Source organism: Hyperolius riggenbachi, chromosome 7 (assembly GCF_040937935.1).
Source record: "Hyperolius riggenbachi isolate aHypRig1 chromosome 7, aHypRig1.pri, whole genome shotgun sequence".
In the NCBI taxonomy this organism is placed as follows: Eukaryota; Metazoa; Chordata; class Amphibia; order Anura; family Hyperoliidae; genus Hyperolius; species Hyperolius riggenbachi.
In genome coordinates this window covers 17,920,767-17,937,045 of record NC_090652.1, presented here as the reverse complement: position 1 = coordinate 17,937,045, position 16,279 = coordinate 17,920,767, and the positions used below count along the sequence as shown (strand labels likewise).

Genomic DNA, 16,279 nt, shown 5'->3' with positions numbered 1-16,279 from the left:
CAGACAGGTCTGAGTGCTACCACGTAGTGATCGCAACGCCAGACACCAGAGAAATGACCAGCATCCAGTATATATAGCAAGGTGCTCTCCAGCGCCTCCCCTAAGTGCTGGACCAATGAAAGGTGGTGGACAATTGTCAGCTGACCAACTTGGTCAGCTGACCTTCTTCTGGCTGTCATACAAACTCTGCCTCTCAGCGCGCGCGCGTCATTCTGAACCTGTGTGGACTATCAGTCCCAGCCACACCAGTCACGCTTTGCAATGTCTCCGCTGGCCTGCACGCGGGGTGAGACGCACCGCTATCTGCACATGCGGTGGCCTCCCCGCCCCTGGTCAGACTGTCAGTAGCAGGCCTGTGCGTGCAAACCGCCGCGTCAGACGCGGCGGTTTCTCCGCGTTCCGCAATGTCAGCCGCGGAAACAGCCGCCTCATCCTGTGTCCATGCGGTGGCTTTTCCGCGTTTCTTTACACATAACTGGTGAGTTTCGGGCCCCTAGGCCGAAGAGGTCATAGCCTAGGCTAGGGTCACAAAAACCTGTTTATTTGGGCAATTTCAATGGTGGCGAGTCTGACGTACATAAATCGCAGCCATGGCCGTTAGCAACGTCTGAATCTCACGAAATGTCTCATGCAGGTAGAATATATATTGTTAGACTTGGGCTCCAAAGATGGGTTCCATACATCTCTGCAAACCAGAGTTACAGGGGTGCAAAAGTAGTAAAGTCCCCCATAGGTTTTCAATGGCTCCCTTTTTTCACTTTCCAAAATCTCACATCTTTTCAAAGGGCAATTGCTCAGCAGTGGAAAATTTTCTAGCATTGTAGGAACTGTTAGGGGGATCATAACTGGTGAGTTTCGGGCCCCTAGGCCCAAGAGGTCATAGCCTAGTGTCACAAAAACCTGTTTATTTGGACAATTTCAATGGTGGCGAGTCTGACGTACATAAATCACAGCCATGGCCATTAGCAACGTCTGAATCTCACGAAATGTCTCATGCAGGTAGAAGACATATTGTTAGACTTGGGCTCCAAAGATGGGCTCCCTACATCTCTGCAAACCAGAGTTACAGGGGTCCAAAATTGGTAAAATCCCCCATAGGCTTTCATTGGGCCTCCTATTTACAGTTCCAAAATCTCACATCTTTTCAAAGGGCAATTGCTCAGCAGTGGCAAATTTTCTAGCATTGTAGGAACTGTTAGGGGGATCATAACTGGTGAGTTTCGGGCCCCTAGGCCGAAGAGGTCATAGCCTAGGGTCACAAAACCTGTTTATTTGGGCAATTTCAATGGTGGCGAGACTGGCGTACATAAATCGCAGCCATGGCCGTTAGCAACGTCTGAATCTCACGAAATGTCTCATGCAGGTAGAAGACATATTGTTAGACTTGGACTCCAAAGATGGGTTCCATACATCTCTGCAAACCAGAGTTACAGGGGTGCAAAAGTAGTAAAATCCCCCATAGGCTTTCATTGGCTCCCTATTTCACTTTCCAAAATCTCACATCTTTTCAAAGGGCAATTGCTCAGCAGTGGCAAATTTTCTAGCATTGTAGGAACTGTTAGGGGGATCATGACTGGTGAGTTTTGCCACCGCTGAGTCATTGCCCGTTGAAATGTTGTGAGATTTTGGAACGTGAAATAGGAGACCCAATGAAAGCCTATGGGGGATTTTACCACTTTTATACCCCTAGCCAATCGGAAGAGGCAGAGAGGAGAGGGGCGGCGCAGCGGGAATGGAGGACACCGCAACGTCATAGCTGGGGGCGGTGCTGGGCACAATGCATCAGCGCACGCTGCCCGCCGCCCCTTCGCTCTCCGGAGTCTTCTTCTATGCCGCGCATCTGCACTGACTCTAGCCAGCGCGGCCGACAGGGGGGAGACCAGGAGGAGCCCCAGACACCGCCGCTGGAACTGGAGGGAGGTGAGTGGCACCTACACCTAACTACTCTATACCTGGCTAACTATACTGAAGGTCCCTACACCTAACTACACTATACCTGGCTAACTATACTGAAGGCACCCACACCTAACTACACTATACCTGGCTAACTATACTGAAGGCACCCACACCTAACTACTCTATACCTGGCTAACTATACTGAAGGTCCCTACACCTAACTACACTATACCTGGCTAACTATACTGAAGGCACCCACACCTAACTACACTATACCTGGCTAACTATACTGAAGGCACCCACACCTAACTACACTATACCTGGCTAACTATACTGAAGGCACCCACACCTAACTACTCTATACCTGGCTAACTATACTGAAGGTCCCTACACCTAACTACACTATACCTGGCTAACTATACTGAAGGCACCCACACCTAACTACACTATACCTGGCTAACTATACTGAAGGTCCCTACACCTAACTACACTATACCTGGCTAACTATACTGAAGGCACCCACACCTAACTACACTATACCTGGCTAACTATACTGAAGGCACCCACACCTAACTACACTATACCTGGCTAACTATACTGAAGGCTATATCCAAAATACAATCACTGTCTATCTCACCCTTTAGCTTTAGGGTCCCACACCACTAAATTAGGGAGGGGGGAGGTCACAACAATAATCTAACTGCAACAACTAAACAAATGCGACCACCCTGGGGATACCCAAAATATCAAAAAGCTTTATTATACTCACAAGTGCATAAACATGAAATCTCCATCCTAAAAACAATTAAAATAACATGTGGAGCGCTCCGTTCAAGCACAACCCAGCATACCACAGACACCCCTCAACCACACTGGTACCGGTACCAAACGATAACCTCAGAGTGGGGAGACAAAGGTAGCCAGGCTTGCTGCGTAAAACTTCCTCCTCAGCTCACCAGGGTTCCTATGTTTGTTCAAAACCTTCACTATGCTGATTACACAGCGGTCGGTATCTCACCAGTCCCACCGCGCTGCTCCGGTCACGTTTTCCGGGTATCAATGTAGTGGTTTTCTTCGCTCACCAGCCTCTCAACCCAGCTGCGCGTCCGCAGCGAGGAGTAGCGGTGTGCTAGTCCAACTAGTTAATCCCTTCCGGCTGAGAGTTCAAGAAGCACGGAGATGCTCAGATCACATTGCAGGTTAAGGCCCCGCCCACTGACGCGTTGCGCCCGCCCACCATGGACTTCATCAGAGTGTATACTGAAGGCCCCTATACCTATCTACCTATACTGAAGGCACGTATACCTAGCTACCTAAATGTTGGTAGATCTCCTGGGCTTGGCAAATTTTAAAGTAGCTCGCGAGCCGAAAAAGTGTGGGCACCCCTGCCCTAGGCTATGACCTCTTTGGCCTAGGGGCCCGAAACTCACCAGTCATGATCCCCCTAAGAGTCCCTACAATGCTAGAAAATTTGCCACTGCTGAGCCATAGCCCTCTAAAAAGATTTGATATTTTAAAAAGTGAAATAGGGAGCCTAATGGAAGCCTATGGCAGAATTCAGCACTTTTGCACCCCTATAATTCTGGTTGGTTATCATCATCACCCGCCGACTTTAGCAGTTAATAGCAAAGGCCTCTTACATCCTAGCAACACCAAATTTGCAGGATATGTTAAAAAGATAGCAGGAAACAATATTTAACGGACTTCCTAGGCCACAAATGTGAAAAAAGTTTAATACCTTTTCATAATCCAGATCCATGGAGGACGCCATCCGCGCCCTCCCGTTCATTCCCCCATGGCTCCCGCAGTAATACCAGCCCCGGTTGGGCCCCGACCCTCCAAACGGGTCGGGATCTCATTCCCTCCTCAATATGGCCGCCACAGATTGCGGTTGCTGTGCAGTCTGCATAGGCGCGATTGCGGCTGCGCAGCTCCAGGCCCTCCTCCCACCGCGTCATCAATATGCGTGCATACATCGGCCGCATCGTGAGGAAGTGCTAGAGCTGCGCAGCTGCAATCGCGTCTATTTGGACTGCGCAGCCGCGGCAATCTGTGGCGGCCATATTGAGGGGGGAATGAGTTGAGAACCCGTCCCGTTCAGAGGGGTCGGGACTCGACCAGGGCCATTATTAGTGCTGGAGCCATGGCGGAATTAACGGGAGGGTGCGGATGGCGTCCTCAATGGATATGGATTATAAAAAGGTATTTAACTTTTTTTCACATTTGTGGCCTCGGAAGTCCTTTAAAAAATGTTTCTATTTTTTTTATTTGCTGTGTGTGGGAAATCTGAAAAAAAAATGGCGTGGGGTCCCCCCTCCCGAGCCTCTGTAACCCCTTGTCCCCCATGCAGGCTGGGATAGCCAGAATGCGGAGCCCTGGCCGACTGGGGCTTCGCACCCTGAGCTATACCAGCCCGCATGGTCCATGGTATGGGGGGCCCCGGGGGGGGGGAGGGGTGGCCAAGCCTTCCCCTCCCCCCCCCCCCGGAGCCCTTGTCCAATCCATGGACAAGGGGCTCTTCCCCACCTCCGGTGCCTCAGGAGGAGGTGGGGGTGACGACTCCCTGGGGGGTTCATAGTGGCATCTGGGAGTCCCCTTTAAGAAGGGGACCCCAGATGCACACCCCCCTCCCAGGAGAAATGAGTATAGGGGTACAAAGTACCCCTTACACATTTCCACAAAGGGTTAAATGAAATAAAAACACAACCACAAGAAAAGTATTTTATTATTGTAAATTAACCATAAATACTTACCTGTACCTTTTAAAAAAAATTCCCATGCCAATATCCACGGTAAATGATCCAACGAACTGTATCCTCTTATGTTGCGATCTTCAATTAAGTTGATTGAAGATCTCCGATGCCTCCCACATAGCAGAGAAATCGTCCTTTTGGATGCATAGCTGCCGGCTCCTGCTGTCTCTCCCCACCTCCTCACCTGTCACTCTCACCTAGCCTGGCACCCATGGGTGCACTGGGTGCCAAGCTAGGTGAGGGTGACAGGTGCAGGCAGGTGGGGAGAGACAGCAGCGGAGCCGGCAGCTTCACGTCCTGCTCAGGACGCATTCTCTGCTAAATTAACGGTTCTTGAATCATCCGGTTCTTTTTAATGGATCGGTTCTTTTTTTTTATGAATCGGCTCATTTTACTCTGAAACTTTAAAATTGATTTTCTCAAAAAGTATAAGGTCTTTTTGAAAAAAAAAATGTTTCTCTTGTTCCCACTATTCCACTTAACATTCCCAACAATTTTGGTGTTTCTACTATGTAAGGGGACTTTGCTATTAACCGTTAAAGTCGGCGGCCATTAAAGTCTATGGGGCGAACCGAACTTTGAAAAAAAGTTCCCGGTTCTCTGCGAACGCGAACCACCAAAGTTCGCCTGGAACCGTTCGGCCCATCTCTACTGAGCAGCTGCCCGGACGTGAGCTTCACGTCTGGGCGGCTGAAATGGTTAATACAGCAGTTTTGAAAGCTTGATTTTTTTTCCTGTAAAATGTTTTGGTAAATAAACAGTATCACTTTTACTGTAAATTCTTTTGCACTGTTAAAATTCAAATTGCCTTCTCCTGCTGTCATCTTTTCAGGGAAATGACAGCCTGGCTCTCCTATGATTTTATGCATAATCTATTACATAAGCACAGTGCACTTGTGCATCCTAACAAAGTGATGTGTGTTGTGTTTGTGTCTAGTGTCTCCGCAGGTGATAGAGCCGGTGAGGTTCTCCGTCAGTGACACAGGAGAGGTGCAGTGTGCCCTGACTCTGCAGAGATTCTACCCCAGAGATATCAGCATCACATGGAGCAGCGAAGGAGGAATAAGCTACCCCTCATCTGACAGCACACCAACCAAGTCTGAGGATGGAACCTGTGATGTCACCAGTGTGTGCACACTGCCCCGCCCTCTCTGCTTCCCTGTGCATGTGACCTGGGAGCACCAATCCGTGGCACAGCCTCAGCGTACCGTACTCACCATAGCAGGTAATAATGCATGTATACAGCATAATGACCTTGCAGCATTCATTGTCCCACTGCTTACCCCGAACTAACTACCCAAAGAGTGGTGATAAACATGTCATATTCAAAATGGGAAACTGTTTTCAGTGGGCACCCGCAAGGGTCAGTACTAGGTCCAATCCTTTCCTATCCATTTATTAATGATCTAGCAGATGGAACACAGAGTAATGACGCCATCTTTGCAGATTATACAAAGCTATGCATAATTATAAACACTAAGCAGGATAGTGACAATTTAAAAAATGTTCTCAATAGCATGGCTATTAATGCAGATATATGGCAGATGACATTCAATGGAGATAAATGTAAGGGCATGCACCTTGGATGTGCCAATGCTAGAGCAACATATATAATAAACAGCTTACAGCTGGGAACATCAGACTTGGAGAAGGATTCGGGAATATTAGTTGATAACAAGTGAAACAATCTTACTCAACAAGCAGTAGCAGCAAAAAAAAAAATTCTGGGATGCATACAACAGAATAAAATCACAAGATGCTAGTATACTACTCCCTCTATATAAATCCCCCGTAAGGCCACATCTGGAGTATGGAATACAGTTTTGGTCACCACACTATTAAAAAGGTCATTAGCATACTAGAACAGGTACTAAGACTAGCAACTAAATTAGTGAGATGTGATGGAAGGTCTCACTTACCAAGAACGGTTGGACAAACTGTATTTATTTAGCTTAGAAAAAAGATGGTTAAGCGGTGACCTTATTAACATATACTTTACAAATACATCAGGAGACAATACAAAAGCAGATGAGTATTTTGTCCCTAGGCTTGTACAAAGACAAAGGGGGCGTGATCTGCGTATGGAGGAAAGAAGGTTTTGCCATCTATTTAGGCAGGGATTCTTTGCAGTAAGAGTTGTTAAAATGTGGAATATTTTACCACAGGAAATAGTTATTATTATTATTATTATTATTATTGATTTATAAAGCGCCAACATATTCTGTGGTGCTGTACAAAGTAAGAAACAAACATGGGGTACATAATAATACAGACAATAGTGTACACAAATATACAAGATACACAATTAGTGACAAAATACAAAAATGATACAAAATACAAAATACAGAATTGGTAATGACAGTGATAAAAGTAACATGATAAATAAAATGTATAATGATTTCCAAGACACAAAAGGGGGAGAGAGCACTGCCCTTGCGAGCTTATAATCTAAAGGGGATGGGGGGAAAGGGAATTGGGGACAAGAGGAGGGGTAGTATACAATAAAATATATAAAGGCAGTGTGTTTTACGATACCTAGTAGGGGTGCAATTTGGTCTTAGGACAAAGGGAAGTGGCTTGAGGTAGCGCATATGCTTGTCGGAACAAATGAGTTTTTAGAGAGCGTTTAAAAGTAACAAAGGTTGGCGAGTGACGGATGTGTTGTGGGAGGGGATTCCAGAGAAGGGGTGAAGCGCGTGCAAAATCTTGTGAATGTGAGGAGGTGATTCTAGAGGAGGACAACAGAAGATCGTGTGCAGATCTGAGATTGCGATTGGGTTGGTATCTGGAAATTAGTGAAGATATGTACTGGGGAGAGAGATTGTGGAGAGCTTTATAGGTTAGGGTTAGGAGTTTGAACTGGATCCTCTGGGTAATTGGCAACCAGTGAAGAGCTTGGCAGAGAGGGGCAGCAGAGGAAGATCGAGAAGAGAGATGAATGAGAGGAGCAGCTGAGTTCGGTACCGACTAGAGCGGGGCCAGTCTGTTAGAAGGTAGTCCACAAAGTAGTATGTTGCAGTAGTCCAGACAAGATATTATGAGAGCATGTATTAAAATATTAGTTGTGTCTTGAGTGAGAAAAGGTCGGATGCGAGATATGTTTTTGAGTTGGAGATGGCAGGAGCTGGTTATGGAGGGAACATGAGGAATAAAAGAGAGAGATGAGTCGAATATTACCCCCAAGCACCGTGCTTTGAGAACTGAAGTTATGGGTGTGTTATTAACATTTAGAGGTGGACAGAGACGGTGGAAAAATGATTAGTTCTGTTTTACTCATATTAAGTTTTAAGAAGCGAGAAGACATGAAGGGGGATATAGCAGACAAGCAGTCTGGAACACTTTTCAGGAGGGAGTTAAGGTCTGGGGCCGAGAGGTACATTTGTGTATCGTCTGCATATACAGTAGGTGGTATTGAAACCTGAATGAGTTGATTAAGTCACCAAGACCGTGAATGTAGATGGAAAAGAGGAGGGGATCAAGGACAGAGCCTTGAGGAACTATGACAGACAAAGCATGAGGAGAAGAGATCTAATCTGAGTAGGAGGCTGTGAAGGACCTTCCAGAGAGGTAGGAAGATAACCATGTGAGAGCAAGGCCCTTTATTCCTACATTTAAAAGACAAATTATGACAAATTCTATATCAGCAGTCAAAGGGACCCTGAGCATTAAATAATTAAAAAAAAATTGGACTTACCTGTTGCCTCCTCCAGCCTCTCACGCAGGCGCTGTAGATGCCGACCTGGCAAAGAGAGAGAATGGAGCTAGGCAATTCAACAACTGTAAAAACTCTGCCCCCTCTCCTTTTCAAATGGTGTAGCCTCAGGCTGATCAAAGACACAGTTTACACATTGTGGAAGGCTGGCACAAAGTAGCTGCACAGCCAGGGGCATAACTAGAAATCACTGGGCCCCCCTGCGAATATTTGGATGGGGCCCCCCCATAGGTGCCAAATAATCGTAATGGGACAGCGTTTCACTGTAAATTAATTGTAAAGTGGGCAGCATTTCACCAGACAATCGTAATGTGGGCCAGAAAATCGTAATGTGGGCCAGAAAATCGTAATGTGGGCAGAGTTCACCAGAAAATCGTAATGTGGGCAGAGTTCACCAGAAAATCGTAATGTGGGCAGCGTTCACCAGAAAATCGTAATGTGGGCAGCAGTTACCAGAAAATTGTAACGTGGGCAGCAGTCACCAGGAAATTGTAACGTGGGCAGCATTCATCAGAAAATTGTAACAAGGGCAGCAGTCACCAGAAAATTGTAACGTGGGCAGCAGTCACCAGAAAATTGTAACGTGGGCAGCAGTCACCAGAAAATTGTAATGTGGACAGCATTCACCAGACAATCGTAATGTGGGCAGCGTTCACCAGAATATCGTAATGTGGGCCAGAAAATCATAATGTGGGCAGAGTTCACCAGAAAATCGTAATGTGGGCAGCAGTCACCAGAAAAATCGCAATGTGGGCAGCAGTCACCAGAAAATCCTAATGTGGGCAGCAGTCACCAGAAAATCCTAATGTGGGCAGCAGGCACTAGAAAATCGTAATGTGGGCAGCGTTCACCAAAATATTGTAATGTGGGCAGCGTTCACCAGAATATCGTAATGTGGGCAGCGTTCACCAGAACACTGTAATGTGGGCAGCGTTTACCAGAATATCGTAATGTGGGCAGCGCTCACCAGAAAATCGTAATATGGACAGCGTTCACCAGAAAATCGTAATGTGGGCAGCGTTCACCAGAATATTGTAATGTGGGCAGCGTTCACCAGAATATCGTAATGTGGGCAGCGTTCACCAGAATACTGTAATGTGGGCAGCGTTCACCAGAATATCGTAATGTGGGCAGTGTTCACCAGAAAATCGTAATGTGGGCAGCGTTCACCAGAATATCATAATGTGGGCAGCAGGCACCAGAAAATCACAATGTGGGCATCGTTCACCAGAATATCGTAATGTGGGCAGCAGACACCAGAATATCGTAATGTGGGCAGCAGACACCAGAATATCGTAATGTGGGCAGCGTTCACCAGAATATCGTAATGTGGGCAACAATCACCCAAAAAATCGTAATGTGTGCAGCAGTCACCAGAAAAAAAATGCCCCTGTAAAAAACAAAACAAAACAATTCACTTACCTGTCAGGAGTCTCTCCCGGCCTCTGGTGCGCAGCTCCCCGATCCTTCTGTGCACTGCAGCACATCTCCCGCGCTGACAGGCAGATGCAGGGCTACGGCAAGATGGCGCCCGAAGCCCTGTACTGGAGACACAAATAGTCTCCAGTGCAGGGCTTCGGCAACCATCTTGCCGTAGCCCTGCTCTGCCTGCCAGAGGAATATGCAAGCTGCTGGAGCGGGGCTGCGGGGAATGAATTGGCGCAGCGTCTATTAGACGCTGCGGCCAGTTGAGCACCTTGCTGGGGGGCCCATAATCGGGCGGGCGGCAGTGCTCCCCCCGCACACAGTGAGCGGGCCCCAGAGCGGCCCCGGGCCCCCCTGCGGCTGATGGGGTCGCATCCTCGGTAGGTACGCCGGTGTGCAAAGCCTGTAGGCTACAGCTCTACCTCACCTCAAATATTGTGTCCAACTCGCACAGCCAGTTCTGCAGACACTCAGTAAATGGCCAGCCTGCCATCTGGCCTCCAGGCCTTTCTAGAGCCCAGTCACTCCCCAAAGCCCCCCTCTATATCTAAGGTAATTCTTAGTGAGTCCCAGGCTCCAGTAGGCCAGGGCCCACCACAGGCCTGTACATACAGAGTTTCACACCTCTCCTGCAAGAGTCCACCATTACCAGGCTTGAAGTCTGCAGCCAGAGCCTCTCAGCTCACCACCACCAGTCAGGCCTCCAGACAACCAGGGCCCACCACCACCAGACCTGTTGCCAAGGCAGTTTCTAGAGACTATAGTGTACCCAGGGTGAGAGTGTATAAAATCCTATCTCCGCACCCCTGTAGACATGGGCATAGTGTTGCAATGCTGTAGCCAGAATATAGGTAGCCAGAGGTGGCTTTTAAGGTGACTTTCAGTAGCCAGAGGTTCCCCCCAGTGTGAGTAACCAGTTATGACACGCTGTATAGGCAGCCATAGGATCCCCAAGTATTAAAGTGGAACTGAATAACCTTTAAAAAAATAAGAGTTTCACTTACCTGGGGCTTCTGCCAGCCCCCTGCAGCCGACCTGTGCCCATGCAGCTTCAAAGCGATCCTCTGTTCCCCACCACAGCTCACTTGTCTTCACGCAGTGGACACCCTAGGTCTAGGTCCACTGTGCCCTGGCCACGCGTATCCTCTTACGCGTTCCAGTAGCCAGGAGCATACTGCGCAGGCGCAGTAGGAGAAAATACCTACTGCACCTTCACAGCGATTGGAGCATGAACAGGGATGCGCGCAGCCAGGGCCCCGCAGGAGCAGTAGTATCCAGCTGCACGAAGTGAAAGTGATCCACAGAGTGGGAACGAAGGATCCTCTTGAAGCTGCATGGGCACAGGTTGGCTGCAGAGGGCTGGCAGAAGCCCCAGGTAAATAAAACTCTAATTTGTTAAAGGTTCTTCAGTTTTGCTTTAATTAACCAGAAGCAGCCCCCCTCCCACTATAGGAGCCTCCAATATAATGTAACCAGATCCAGTCCCCTAGTGTAAGATGTCTCCCAGTATAGGTAGCCAGAGAGCCTTACCCCTAGTGGGAGTAGCCAGAGAGCCCCCTAATGTAGGTAGCTAGTTAGCCTCCATTGTAGGTAGCCAGAGGTGAGTTTTCAATGTTGATTTTGCATGTGACCTGCACCCCCCACCCCCGCATCTGCCACTGTGCCTCAGGTGATGTCCCGCCCTGCCTGCCCTAAGAAACTGGCATGCCTCTTGTCTCAGCCCACCACCACCACAAGGCCTCCAGCCAGAGCCACAACCCAGCACCAATGAAAGCTCGTTTTGTTGGCTGTGTCAGTGAAATTGTTGATTCCGAAGACAAATTAAATGCTTTATGTGGAAAAAAAAAATGGGCGTGAATTGAGGGTGTGGCATGTATTGAGGGGCAGGTTTTGGGCACTATAATATCTATGCTTACAAGGTCCAGAGTTGTAAATCTGGCTCTGCTTGTACGTTAGGAATCTACACCATCTGGACTGATTTCCAGCTTTTTTTTTACTGAACACAGATAACCATAAGTTCTTATTGCATATGTAATACACACAAGTACACAGTCTTTTCTACTGGATATCATTATCAGTGAGACTGTTCTGTAGATCTTCCTTGAAGGCCACACATTGAACAACTTGATTCATCTGGCTTCACCCTAAAGAGTGAATCCAGAATAGAATGTAAAATTTCTCGCTATATCTCTGAAGAGCTGACTGTGAGCTGGCATAGGAAACGGGGAGGCAGATTGGAGAAACTTGCTAATGGTGACAAATGCATGATGCCACAGATCATACACCAGATGTTTGGTGTAAAAAGCTGCTAAATAAAGCTTTTATTTATCAATAAATCCTTATACTCACCTCCTGGCTCCAGCATAGATTCGGCACAAGGTATCCTGGAGTGGTCACTCTCCCCAGGCTGATCACATCTGGTCCACAAGTGCTCTGTCCTTCTGTGGGTCACCACTCCACACTGGGCTATATGCACAACAACATTGAGGGAGGCACTCAGAGTGCCTCCTTCATTGTTGTCATGCATCCACCATAGATTCCACTGACACCTGGTAGAACTTTATTAATAAAGCATATGTAAGTGCCATAATCATTTCACTTTGCTTTCAGATCTCCCTTGGAGACCGCACATTGAGGAACTGCAGGAATCTGACATAACCCTCAACAAGGAAAGCAAAATCCATTGTAACATCTCTGGATATTGTTTGCCTGATGATCTAGCTGTGAGCTGGTGGATGAAGAAGAGTGACAACGCTGTGATTCCCCTTACTAATTGCAGTAAATACAAGATGCTACAGATCACACACCAGAGACAACTAGACAACACATACAGCTGTGTAGCCAGTCTGCTGTTCACCCCAACAGTGGCAGAAGACCAGGGGGCAGAGTTCATCTGTAGAGTGCAGCACCCCAGCCTGGAGCGCCCCCTAGAGAGAGGAACAGGACCTCTACAAGTAATGGGTGAGTGACTATGTGATAAAGTGTTGGAGTTGACTGAATTCCAGAGAATTTTCCATAGAAAGCATTTTCAGAAATGAGTATTGTCTAATCTCACAGTAAGTGAAAACATCAGGGAATGGATAATACCACTAATTGGCTAAGGCTCAGTTCCCATTTGTAATGGAGCAAAATGGCCCGTTTATATCAAGGCGGACCAGTTCAGCCTCTGCTCCGGTTTCTCCTTCTGTTTGCGTCCGGAGCGGGTGCGTCTCCACCATAGCTTGCTATGAGAAACGCATCCGCCCACCTGATTAGGACATTGTGTTCCGTGTTCTGCAAGGCAGTAAATTAATGCGTTTTTAATCACAAGATGCAGTGGAGCTTATTTGTAACATAGGATACACCTCCTGCATTTTGCTGCACTGCAGAAAACGTACCGAGCGGGTGCATTTACTAGTCAAGTGGGAGCCAAAGCCAATGCTGTAAATTGCAAAGGCCAGTTTCACAAGGAATCAAAAAAGTGGTTTTGAAAACTTTTTTTTTTTCTATAAAATGTATTGGTAAATAAACAGTATCTTACTCCAAAATCTTTTGCACTGTTAGCAGTACAATGGCCGAGGCTTCTCCACAGGGGTGCAGCTAAGGTTTTTGTGGCCCCAAACGGACTGCAGGAAGTGGCCCTATCCTGCGGCGCGTGAATCGTATTGCGGCAAAAAATGGGCGTGTCTATTCCACAGGAAAGTGGGCGTGGCCATGACACGTGGTGGGGCGGGAGGGGGGCCGGGGGGGGAGTGTTAGCGCGCCTAAAAATGGGCGTGGGGGGGATTGGGAGGGTGTTCATGGGGCGCTATGCGTGCAGCGCCAAAAATGGGTGTGGCCAAGACATTGTATGGGCGGAGTGTAACCGTAACCCCAAAGCAGCAAATATAGCCAACTATGACCATTAAATAATAATTGCAGCAACAGTTACCCCCGACACCAGAAAATAAATGCAATGTGGGCCATATTTCAGCAGAAAATAAACACAATTTGGGCAACATTTCAGCAGATAATAAACGCAAATCGGGCCACATTTTTCGCAAAAAATAAATAAATAATAATTTACTCACCTGACAGAAGTCTTCTCTTCCGTCCGGCCTCTGGCGCACAGCTCCCCGGACCATCTTGCTCCTGCAATCTCCCACGCTGACAGTCAGGCAGAGCAGGGCTACGGGAAGATGGAGCCCGAAGCCCTGTACTAGAGACACAAATAGTCTCCAGCACAGGGCTTCGGACATCATCTTCCCGTAGCCTTGCTCTGTACTGGGAACTGGCTGGTGCGGCGTCAGTGCAGAGAACAGTGTGACGACACGACGACGTCACAGAGCCTCCGAGGCCCCTAAAAACCTGAGGCCCCAAGCGGCTGCTTGGTCTGCTTGGTGCCTGGCGGCACCCCTGCTTCTCCAGCTGTCATCTTTTTAGGTCATTGACAGTCTGGCTTTCCTATGACATCATGCACAGTCTGTTACATAATATTAGGCCCCGTTCACACTTGCGTTTTGGCAAGTAAACGGACCGGATCCTGATCGGATCCTGACCTGATCCTGATCAGAACCGTACTGTTCCGATCCGGATCCGGTCCGTTTGTATCAGGCATGCATCAGGCTGCCATCCGGATCCGTGGGCAAAAAATAGTTAAATATAAATAAAAAAATGTTCGGGTCAGCAGAAGGTGCACCTGGTGCACATGTACAATCAGGTTCCTCCGCTGTAGGCATCACCTCCACCTCCGATATTCTGCCAAACAGCTCCAGCACGTCTGTCACTGCTGCTCCACTCCAGACATGCTTGGCCCATGTGTCCCCATCCGAAATGGCAGCTTGGATATGCATAGGAAGTGGGGTAGAACGTCAGGTTTTTGTAGGCAGTGTGTTCTGTGCCTTCCGTTTCCCATTGGTTTCTGTGTTCCTGATGGTGCTGTCAGGCTCAGGTCAGGCTCCGGTCAGGATGCGTGGGCCGGAGATCCGGACACAAAAAATAGCACATGTTGGAAAAGTGTCCGGAGTCCGGATCCGGTCCGGAGTCCGGATCCGGTCCGGCTCCGTACTGTACGGAACGTACGTATGTGAACGTCCGCATAGCCTTTGCATTGCTATGCGGAACGTACGTTCCGTTTGTACAGTATGCGGTCCGGATCAGATCCGGAAAATCCGGATAGCCAACGCTAATGTGAACCGGGCCTTACATGAATGCACAGTGCAGTTGTGATCACTAGTTCTGCTGACTCTGACAGTGTGATGTGTGTTTGTGTCTAGTGTCTCCGCAGGTGATAGAGCTGGTGAGATTCTCCATCAGTGACACAGGAGAGGTGCAGTGTGCCCTGACTCTGCAGAGATTCTACCCCAGAGATATAAGCATCACATGGAGCTCTGGAGAACCCCAAACTCAGCTACAGCCTGAAAACAAGCCAACACTGTATGAGGATGGAACATGTGATGTCACCAGTGTGTGCACACTGCCCCGCCCTCTCTGCTTCCCTGTGCATGTGACCTGGGAGCACCAATCCGTGGCACAGCCTCAGTGTACTGTACTCACCATAGCAGGTAATAATGCATGTAGTATAGCTGCTCACCTGAGTGGGATTACCTGCTGGTTGCTTATAATGCAGGTCCACAACACAGAGGAATATGTGAGGATACAGACACAAGGCCTGAGTCCAGTAGTGTAACCCCGTTAGGAGGACATGTAAATGCAAAGGTGGTAGACTAGTTACTAGACGTGGGTCATTAATAGATTACAACCATTCAGTAGGCACAGGGGGGAATTAAGACTGTGGCGTATAAAATACACTAAAAACAAACTGTCAGACCACTAATAGGCCGTGCAACAAATACAGACTAGACCGAGGATCTAAAATGTTATAAAATTAGATAAAAAATGCATGAAAATGAATTGTTTTGGATAAAAACAATTTGCTTCTCAGTAAAATCTTCCTGGGTGAATATCAGTAAACAAGACTTAATGTACAGGACTGGAGCACATGTTCTGAGGGGGTAATACACCTCCTCTGTCTGGTCTAGTATAGACTTAAAGTTATAGTATTTTCTACATACTTTTAGCCACTTCAGCCTTCAGTGTTTTTTCACCGCTATTTCACCTTGTAAGTCTTTAGCTGACACTCTAGGATTCTTCTTCACCTCATTGAGCATTCTTCGCTGTTCTCTTGCAGTCATCTTTACAGGACAGCCACACCTAGGGAGAGTAGCAGCAGTGCTGAACTTTTTCCATTCATAGACAATTTGTCTTACCAAGGACTGATGAAGAGCAAGGCTTTTGGAGATACTTTTATAACCCTTTTCAGCTTTATGCAAGTCAACAATTCTTAATTGTAGGTCTTCTGAGAGCTCTTTTGTGCGAGGCATCATTCACATCAGGCAATGCTTCTTGGGAAAAGCAAACCCACAACTGGTGGGTGTTTTTAATAGGACAGAGCAGCTGTAACCAACACCTCCAATCTCATCTCATTGTTTGGACTCCAGCTGGCTGACACCTCACTCCAATTAGCTCTTGGAGA

At 47.7% G+C, this 16,279-nt stretch overlaps 1 protein-coding gene across 1 annotated transcript in view; it reads left to right on the top strand.

Annotated features, from left to right (window-relative positions):
* LOC137525290 (uncharacterized) overlaps window positions 1-16,279 on the top strand; it is a 226,485-nt gene that overhangs the window by 158,219 nt on the left and 51,987 nt on the right. Inside the window, exons 12-14 of the mRNA XM_068246345.1 lie at window positions 5,587-5,874; window positions 12,397-12,747; window positions 15,021-15,308. Coding sequence (XP_068102446.1) covers window positions 5,587-5,874; window positions 12,397-12,747; window positions 15,021-15,308 — 927 coding nt within the window. The remainder of the gene's footprint in view (window positions 1-5,586; window positions 5,875-12,396; window positions 12,748-15,020; window positions 15,309-16,279) is intronic.